Genomic DNA, 10,033 nt, shown 5'->3' with positions numbered 1-10,033 from the left:
GCTCCTGGGCCCTGCCCCTTAGCCTGACTCTGTGGGGCTAGACGGTTGCTCAACCCAATCAACCTTCCCAGCAAATTTTGGGCTACGACTCCCAGTCGTCTGGAAAGGTGGGGCTCCGGGGCACAGGTCAGAAGATGCATTGGGAAAGGGCCCCACGGGGGTGTGGAATAGCGCGTGCAGAGCTGGGGTGTGCGGGCAGGTGAAGGGGTCCGGGGACACCTGGCGCGCCCCGTTCAGAATTTGTGGTGGGACCAATGGCTCTGGGAGGAGCTTTGCGAGATGCGGCCTGAGCTGTTGCTGCCACCCCCGCTGACGGCGCAGGAGCCCCCAGAACCAGAAAAGCCCCCACGCACCACCAAGCCCCAGCCCGAACCCAGGCTCCCTCCGCGGGCCCCAGCTCCACCTCCCAGCGCGCTGCCTCCCAGGGCACCGGCTCCCGGGGCTCCCCTGCCGCTGCTGTTGTGCACCATCTCTGCAAACAGCATTTGGGGTCAGGGAGCCTGTTGGGCGTCCTCCAGCCCCGGGGCCACCCCGACTCCCCTCCAGTCTTTCCCCAGGTCCCGCCCACTGAGACTTCTCGCAGGGTGGCAGGGCTAGCGGCCAGGAGGGGGAGGAGGGTGGCCCCTCTGGGACTCAGAGCCAGGGGGTTACCCTGGCCACCACCCAAGAGCTCTTCCCAGCCTGCAGCTAGGATGATCTCTCACCAGCGCTGGCCCGCGATTTGAGAAACATGATTCCCAGCCGTCCAACCCCTTCCCAGAGAAAGCCCTGGGTCCTCACCGATGCTCACGGAACTCTGGCACTCTCCGGACATCCTGTGGGAGCACCAGACCCCAGTGTCAGTGACCTGTGCAGCTCCTCCCTTCCCCAGACGCACCTTGCCTAGGGCAACAGCAACTGATGCTGACAACAAGAAATAGGTTGGTAGGTGCTCGAAAAATCATGGCATGCATTCCTTTCTTCTACTGGGTCAGGTTGGACTTCAGTTCTTGCCCTTTCCACGAACACTCCACAGAGTAACGGCTGAGGAGCACTCCCTGGCCTACCCACCCTCTTCCCACTCCTCAGGATGCTCTTTATTCGGTAAATATTATGTGAATCCACATGGGCCAGGGTCTTGTACCCGAGGGCCAGGCTCCAGGAACCTACTCTACAGAAACCTACAATTAAGTCCATAATAAAGAAATGGCCTAGAAATAATCTTTCTGCCTATGACCGCTGTTTGCAGACCCATGTTTTACAGCTAAAACATCAGACAAGAAGGGCGGGGAAGCCTGTCCAAGATAAGGCTCTGGGGTGTCTATTGCCTAGGAACACAGCTCTCCTGGAGGTCTGGCAGCATCTTGCAGCCCCGAAAAGGAGGAGGCTGGGCCCGCCAAGGGCTTACCACCATCTCCAGTGGAGAGCACATGCACACACACGGTACCCAGTAGCAGGCTCAGGCCACAAAGCCACCAGGCCACTGGGCCTCTTGGGAACCAGAGGGACTCTCACTAACCTGCACTCCTCGCCCTCCAGGAGGGTCCAGTAGGTCGTGATCTCGATGTCCAGGGCCAGCTTGACATTCATCAGCTCCTGGTACTCACACAGCAGCCAGGCCAGGTCCTCCTTGGCCTTCTTGCAGGGCAGCCTTGAGGTCCTGAAGCTTGGCATTGGTGTCCTTGAGGGCCAGCTCCCCACGCTGCTCCGCATCAGTGATGGCCGTCTGTAGGTTGGCATTCTGGGTATGGGGTGCCAGGAGTCCAATTTAGATTCATCTACTGAGGGCCTGCACTGTGTGCTTGGTACCTGCATATGGGTCCCCTCATGTAGGGCAAATGAGGAAGCCACAGCCCACAGAGGTTAAAGCCTGGGCCTCCATCTAAGCCCTAGCACATCAAGGAGGGGCGTTATCGACACCTGGCCTCAAGGATCTAGCCCAGCTCATGAGGAGTCAGACTCTTCCTTTACCTTTCTCGCCTTTCATGGTAAGAGATTGAGCATCTTCCGAAGACCTCCCTCCTCCAAGAAGTCTTCCCGAATTATCAGAGAAACTTTCTCTCTGCCCTAGTGCATCTAGATGTGGCCATCCTAGGCTACTCTCCCAATTCGGTCTTCCCACAATCAGCTTCTTTCCCCCACCTTCCCAGTCTTGCCAGTATTCAGTATTGCTGGCCCACATCGGCCACCAGACTCCACAGGGACAGGACCTTTATTCAGCACCCCCAGCCCAGAACTGCACCTGGTCAATCTGAGCACGCGTGAGTCTAGGGCAGGATTTCACAGGAGTAAGTGCTGAGCCCTGAGTGTTATGGTGCAAGCATAAGCCCACAGTCTCAGACACATGTTCTTCCTTCTCTTTCTACTTGCTTCTTCACGCTCTCGATCTCGGCCCGCAGCTTCTGGATCAGCCTGTTGAGCTCTGAGATCTCATCCTTGGTGTTCTTCAGGTCATCCCCGTGTCTGCCGGCTGTGGTCTGCAGCTCACCCAACTGTGTCCAGGAAAGAGTCACCCTTTCAGAAAGCCAGCAGGGTCCTTACAGATCCCTTACCTCAACCCTTCATGCCACAAGCAGGAAAACCAAAACACAGACATGTGACTCGGGCAAGGTGCTCTCTCCCCTGCATCCAGGGACCTATTTTCTAGCGCGATAGCTGTGTTTGTGGAGCAGAGACTTTGCACCTGGCTCTGTGCTTTATCTCACTATACTTCACAACTACCTGATGAGAAAGGTATGATTATCTCTGTTTTATGAATGGGAAAACTGAGACACAGATTGCTTAATTCCCATGACCAAACTCATCCAGCTATCGAGTGAAAGTGCTGAAACTTGAATGCAAACATTTCAGATGTTGGAACCATCTTTTTAACCAGCAGACTGTCCCTCCTTGGGCAGAAAATCCAGAAGAGTCAGCAGTATATGGGCCAGCTTATGCCCCATTCAGATTTGGGATGGGGGAGAAGGACAGAACTTGTGTCTCGGGTCCCTTTGCTCAATCTCCCTCTTTCTCCCCCCACTTCTTTCCAGACACTGGCTTCAGCCCCTCAGTGTGATCGATTCAGAGCAAACAATATAAGGTCCAGATTGGTGGAGGAGAAACGGAAGTGTCTCCAGCAATAAAGGGATGCAGCCAGAGGGATTAAGAATTTCTCGACCTTGGCACTACTGACATTTTGGGCAGGATAATTTTTTTGTTGAGGGGTGGGGTCATGCATTATGGGATGTTTAGCAGCATCCCTGGCCTCCACCCACTAGACCCCACTAGCAACCCCATCCCCACCCCGGGTGTGACAACCAAAACTATCTGCAGATTTTGCCATATGTCTCCTGGGAGAAAATCCTACCTTCACCTCCTGTTGAGAAGCACCAAGTTACAGCAAAGTCAGAGCTGTCTGGTTAGGAAGGGAGAGGCAGGGACACCTGGGTGGCTCAGTAGGTTAAGCGTCTGCCTTCAGCTCAAGTCATGATCCCGGGGTCCTGAGATCAAGTCCCACATGGGGGGGGGGGTCCTTGATCAGCAGGGAGCCTGCTTCTCCCTCTGCCTGCCACTCCCCCTGCTTGTGCTCCCTATCTCTCTCTCTCACACATAAATAAATAAAATCTTTTAAAAAGGGGGGGGGGCACCTGGGTGGCTCAGTTGGTTAAGCGACTGCCTTCGGCTCAGGTCATGATCCTGGAGTCCTGGGATCGAGCCCCGCATCGGGCTCCCTGTTCGGCAGGGAGTCTGCTTCTCCCTCTCACCCTATCCCCTCTTGGGCCTCTCTCTCTCTCTTCTCTCTCTGTCTCAAATAAATAAAATAAAATCTTTTTTTAATAAATACATAAATAAAAATTAAAAAATTAAAAAATAAAAGGAAGGGAGATGCCTGTGGGTGAGGCCAGACCAGCGGGGCAAGGAGGGAACTGCCATACTGGAGATATAGAAGAGAATGACTCCGAGGTAAGGGCTGCCCAGGTAGCTTGATGGGGGAGCCAGAGTCCCCAGAGTTACATGATGGTGTTACCACCTTGGTCTGGTACAGCACCTCGGCCTTCGCCTTGCTCTTCTGGGCGATCGCCTCGTACTGGGCACGGACCTCAGCGATGATGCTGTCCAGGTCCAGGCAGCAGTTTTTGTCCATGGACAGGACCACGGACATGTCACTGGTGTCTGACTGCATCTGGGATAGCTCCTGCAGAGCCAGGCAGACATGCCCATTCCTGAGCAGATCCAACACCAGGGCTCCCCAGAAGACCGGGAGCTGCCAGTTCAGGAGGGGTCAGGTCTGACTGGGCCGGGTGGGAAGGTACCACTTTTGTCAGAAGCACACATGTGACTCAAATGCCTCCTGGTAAAGGTCTGTGAGCGCTGCCTTCTCCAGGAGGTGGAAAGTAGGCGGGCCGGGGGCTTGCAGGTGAGGAGCAGACTTACGGGCATCATAGAGGGCCTTCCGGAAGTTGATCTCATCTGTCACACTCTCCACCTTGGCCTCCAGTTCCACTTTGGTCATGTAGGTAGCATCGACATCCTGAGGGACAGTTCAGTCACTGTCCCCTCCAACCTGTAGACTGGCCCAGTCCTGGGCCCTGAGGAAGGGGCCACCAGAGCCTGCCCCCCGGGGGCTTCCACTCAGGGGAAATGAGGCCCAGGCAGACATCTCCTAACAGGACTAGACCACTGTCTGGCAGGCTGGCCTGGCGAATACCTGACAGAAAGGAGCAAAAGAGGCCAAGGGCTGAGAGGTGAGCAGGGCTGGGGCCACTACATTGGGCCCCTGGTGAGGAGGGTTTGTGAGGAGGGCCTGAGGGAGAATCTGAATTTGCAACCTAGCTCCTGAGAATGTACTCCTGAAAAAAACAAAACCCTATTTCTTCTCTTTGTCCATTTTCTAATCAAAACTCAAGGCCTATTCAGATTCATAATCATAAACCCCACGGGCCCATCAGAAGGGGCATGGCCAGGGGCGCCTGGGTGGCTCAGTCGTTAAGCGTCTGCCTTCGGCTCAGGTCATGATCCCGGGGTCCTGGGATCAAGCCCCGCATCAGGCTCCCTGCTCCGCGGGAAGCCTGCTTCTCCCTCTCCCACTCCCCCTGCTTGTGTTCCCTCTCTCGCTGTGTTTCTCTCTGTCAAATAAATAAAATCATTTAAAAAGAAGCAAAAAAAGGGGGGGGGCATGGCCAAAGTCTGGTAGACCCTTTAGAGCCTGCCACATAGAATCTTCAGGCACTGTTCGGTGGGCTCCCTCCCTGGCCTGGGCCCTCATCCACATGGCCTACAGGAGACCCTCTGTTTAGCAGGACTAAACTCGTGCTCCCCGTCAACCTTTAAACCACTCTGCTTTTTGAGGCTTTGGGCTGGGGCTTGGAGGGGGGTGCGGATCCTTCACCTTCTTCAAAACTACGAAGTCATTCTCTGCAGCTGTACGTTTGTTGATCTCCTCTTCATACCTTTGAGAAAAGAGTCCCTTTCTGATCCACCTTCTCTGGGATGTCCCCTTGGCCCCCGAGCACTCCTCATAAGTAACATGGACTCAGGGCCTCTGCCGATTTAGCTCAAGATGTTTGTCAGTGCAAAGCACAGCCTTCTGGATTCGGGTGAGAGTTTATCCAACAGACTTTACTGAGCATCTACTATGTGCCAGGTACCACTTAGTAACAATGATGGCAATTACTGGACACAGGAGTAGAAGCCTCTTCCGAGCAGGACCCTATTTTGATTAATCCCAGAAGGCTTCCTGGAGAACTTGAGATTTTTTGTTCTATGAGTTGTTATATGAGCAGAGGGAGATGACTGAGCTGCCAGGAGCTTTCAGGGGGAGGTGTGTGGTGCCAACTCTGTGCATAGCAAGTATGGTAGCCCCGTGGGCTCCCAGTAGATACTTCCTGAATTAATGAAAACCAAGAATGGGTCGCTAAGAATGTGCCAGATCCTGCTTCATGAATTATGTTTGTATTAACTCATTCAATCCTCATTACAGCAAATAGGGTCAATACTACCCCATCCCCATTTTACAGTGAGGAGACAGTAGCACATTGAAGCTGAGGCTCTTGCTCAAGATCCCAGAGCTCATAAGTGGCAGAGTGGGGCTTGACCAAGGCACAGCAAGTTGCTACTCACTGAGAGGCTTATTGACAGGGGAAATAAAATTCCTATTTGGAGGGGAACCTGAAGACTGTCTAGCCCAGGGAGGACATAGGATGTTTTCTGAGTCTGTTAGGTTCACGAATGAGCTTCAGGGTGTCTTGGAACGCCCTAAATTATATGTATGTACCCTTTCATTAAATTCTCAAAAGGATATCTTTCTCAAGCAAGCCAGGAGCCTCCCTTTTAAAGACTGGGATATCGAGAGAGGATGGGGTAAATTCCTGCAAGCTTGCAGCCAGATGGAACAGAGCTAAGCCGGAGCCCAGGCCCCCTGCCATCCGCAGGATCCCCTTCTCCCGCTGTCCAGCCCCACCCCCCCCACTGCCATACCCTGTGACTAGGGCAGGATGCACCTCTTCTTCAAGTCTTCCACAGTCTCCTCCACGCCCCTCAGCTCACCCTGCAGCTTGTCCTTCTCCAGGTGCAGCCCATCCAGGAAGGCCTTGAGGCTGCTGATGTAGTTCTCAAAAAAAGGCTCAAGGTTGTGGTTGTTGGTATTAGAACCAGAGCCCTGCTCCTCCTGCAGGAGGCTCCACTTGGTCTCCAGGACCTTGTTCTGCTGCTCCAGGAAGCGCACCTGCCACCCAATGAGAAGAGCATCAAGGAACTGTCTGGGGCCAGCTCCTGTCATGGCAGCTCATGACTTCCCCAAACAAAGTCCCGGGGGTCTCCTCGTCTCTCCTGCAGGGCTGCATTTTGAATGCTGTGATAGTTGAGTGCTAACCCCGTGTGGACAACAGTGTTGGTGTGATGTGGGAGAGGCAGAGCCCGACTGCGCAGGTATAAGGAAACTGAAGCCCAGAGATGAAAACAGTCACACAAGTCAGTAACAAAACAGAACTGAGGTTTCCCGATACTTACGCTTAATGATCTTCCTGCTATATCATTCATTCATTCATTCACTCATTCATTCATTCATTTCTTCCTCCATCATTCATTCCTCAATCATTTAGTATTCAACAAATAGCGGGAGAGTCCAACATCCTAGAGCAGACATAGACCCCAGGAGGAGGTTTGCGGTACAGGTGGGTACACTGCACGAAGGTGGGAAAGAGCAAAAGCCATAGGGAAATGGCTTTCAGGCCACCCTTGTCCCAGGAAACAGGGTCCAGATGCACCTAGAGACAGCCCTCTCTGCCAAGCCTGGTTAAATGTAGGGCTCAGCTCCATTTAAACTGCACCATTAGCTAAAGATGTCTCAAACTTTCATTTGCTGCAAAACATTTCTGCACACAAGTTCAAGGCCAACTGCATAAACACGTGCAATAAATATCAATCAACCGGCCATTCAACAAACATTTGCCAAGCACCAAGCTCGTGCCAGGCCCTATGCTGGACACTCAGGGCTCCAAGACCTGGGAATCCGCCTCGAAGGGTGATGAGAGCTGCTCCTGGGCCCCGCACTGGGAGACCAGCATGTCACATCACCTTCCACCTTTCTGTGAATACTCTATCGGGACACCGGGTATCTGCTGGGAACAAGCAGGTCACTTGACTTTGAAGAGTTTCACCTCTACAAAGGTCTGATATTTCAATGTTAAGACACTTTTCCTCCTTTGGCTTTGCCCAGGACACTGATGTAGGGTGAGGGGACCCCAAAGAGTCCCTATGAATCCTCTCTTTAAGGCCTAATATTGTCCCAGGATCACATCATACTCAACAGTATGGTTGAAACACTCAGCAGCCACCAAAAACCTAAATACCCTCTGGTGACCACAACAATTATCATAGTGTATACAAATATCAAATGGCCTCAACATTCACAGCTCCTCACCCTGAAGTCTTCCTGTGAGAACCACCGGGGAGGAGGTACCCCTCACCCCTACCCATCCCACCACCAAAAACCTCTCTGCATCCCTCTTCATAGGCTGATGGCAGATGAACTCCTCTCTCAGACAAATCGAGCTTCGGCAGAGTCAGCCTCTCTTTCAAAGGGAAACAGCTCACAACTCCCCTGGCACAGAGAGGGAATTCTGTGCTTGAGTTTCAGAGAGCAACAGTGAGGGGACATCCATGATGGCAACAAACAATCCCCACAGTGCCTCTGACAAACCGCAGTGATGGGGCATGTGACGAGTGCAGTAACTCCATCCAATATTTCCATTATCTGCTGTTACACCACTTGCTGACATGCCACAGAGGACGTGAGGTGTAGGATGAACCCACAAGTTCTTCCTCAGATTCACAATGAGAAGAAGAAAAAGAGACCATCCCAGTTAAGCCAGGTTTCCTCACTGTCCAGCTGTCCCAAGATGGGCTCACCTTATCGATGAAGGAGGCAAACTTGTTGTTGAGGGTCTTGATCTGCTCCCACTCCTGGGTCTTTACTTGCCCAATCTGGGGGTTGACCCAAAGCCACCAGGGCCACCAAAGCCACCAGCTCCTCCACCAAAACCCCCAGCCCTTCCACCAAAGCCCCCACTCATCCCTCTTCCACCACCTCCAAAACCGCTGCCTCTGTGGGGCCCCCAAACTCTCCAGCCTGGGAGGTGCCTCCGGCCACGCTGGTGGAGCTCTTCTTGTTGCCCCCAAGGTCGTAGAGACTCCTGCTGCCAAAACCTCCTCCCATCATGGCACAGGCAGCAGACCCACCACCGCCCCTGCCTGAGGGGGATGTTGAGGAGGACCTGTTGAGGATGTTGAGGAGGTAGAGCTGACCCAGCTCTGGCCCGACACCACAGCTGAGTGGCCACTGAAGCCCTGGTGGCAGCCCCCTCTGGAAGATCTGCAAGATTGCTTAGAGCAGTTCCAAAACCCTTCAAACACACAAAGTCACAAAGACCCTCAAGGAAGGCAGGCTAAGAAAGTTTGGGCAAGTAGAGGTTCTGCCTGATCCAGCTCTCCCTCCCTCAGAACTCAGAGTCCTCAGACCACCAGACTTTCTACCTACAGAGAGAGAAGCAAAACACAACATGAATAGCATGCATTCCCACTAACACACACACATACAGACATACATACACACAAAACCACACGCTGTCATCACAGTGTCCTGCCCCGTGTGTGCTCTCTCTTTCCCTTTATGTCAGAGATGGGAACTGCCCTCCTCGCCGCCTTCAAAACCTAGGTGCCCGCCCCATTCCTCCAAGGCCCTGATTCTTGCTCAGAGCATCTGGCTAATCTGAGAAACCAAGACACGGCAACTGGGTCTGAATAGGGGCCCAGACTGAGAGCTCACAACACAGGTGCTGTCTTGATGCAACCACCACCTGAGTCTTCTCCTTGTATGCAGCTTCCTCCTCTGCACAACTGGGGCTTCCGACTCGAGCAGGGGGCTCATGTCGGACCTACCTGGGGTTCAAAGGAGGTATGGGCATGGGAGAAAGGGGCCCCAGTGTCCTAGCCTCATTGCCTCCACCGCCTCAGCCTGCTGACATCTGTGATGCTGAGGACAGAGTCAGCCTGGGGAAAGCAGACGGAGGGTGGGTTGGTGACCAGGGGTTGTGGGGAGGGGACATTATAACAATGCATAAAGTCACTGTCTTTGCAGGCCTGTGAGGCTGGTCCTGACTCCCAAATGGTGTTTTCCCAATGTGGCCCATGCCTTCCTCAAAAGAGACCCAGGAGCAAATGAGGAAATATCACACACTGTCTTCCTGCCCCTGCTTACCATTTTCTCCAATCCTTGCCATTAAGGGAAACACGGCAGAACAATTCAGTGATTTCCACCCCTTGATGGTTGCCAATGACCTGGACCAGTTGGAAAATGCTGAGAAGTCAGTTTGCATTTTAAACATCAAGAACAAATCCCAAAGAAATTAGGGTGGAAGTTTGAGGCTCTAATGAGGGCCCATCCCAAATCCCTTCTTCCTGGCAAAGCCCATGGCTAATCCCCCACACCTGCAGACTATAAAGCCCAGCCGCTCTTCTCGGCTGCCTCCGAGGGAGAGGAACAGAGCGTGCTGCTAACAAAATTAGCCCAGTTGGG

At 53.3% G+C, this 10,033-nt stretch overlaps 1 protein-coding gene across 1 annotated transcript; it reads right to left on the bottom strand.

The window, feature by feature from the left end:
* Positions 1 to 233: 233 nt before the first annotated feature.
* LOC113922344 (keratin, type II cytoskeletal 3-like) lies at positions 234 to 8,674 on the bottom strand. Its single transcript, XM_035729316.1, is given in 12 exon segments — positions 234 to 472; positions 781 to 815; positions 1,499 to 1,617; positions 1,619 to 1,720; positions 2,346 to 2,471; positions 3,989 to 4,153; positions 4,397 to 4,489; positions 5,348 to 5,408; positions 6,459 to 6,682; positions 8,368 to 8,453; positions 8,456 to 8,563; positions 8,566 to 8,674. Coding segments are annotated over 12 exon segments (1,467 nt in total).
* Positions 8,675 to 10,033: the final 1,359 nt, after the last annotated feature.

Source organism: Zalophus californianus, chromosome 9, assembly GCF_009762305.2.
Source record: "Zalophus californianus isolate mZalCal1 chromosome 9, mZalCal1.pri.v2, whole genome shotgun sequence".
Taxonomy (NCBI): domain Eukaryota; kingdom Metazoa; phylum Chordata; class Mammalia; order Carnivora; family Otariidae; genus Zalophus; species Zalophus californianus.
The sequence above is the reverse complement of the archived record's forward strand: the minus strand, read 5'-3'. Positions and strand labels throughout refer to the sequence as shown.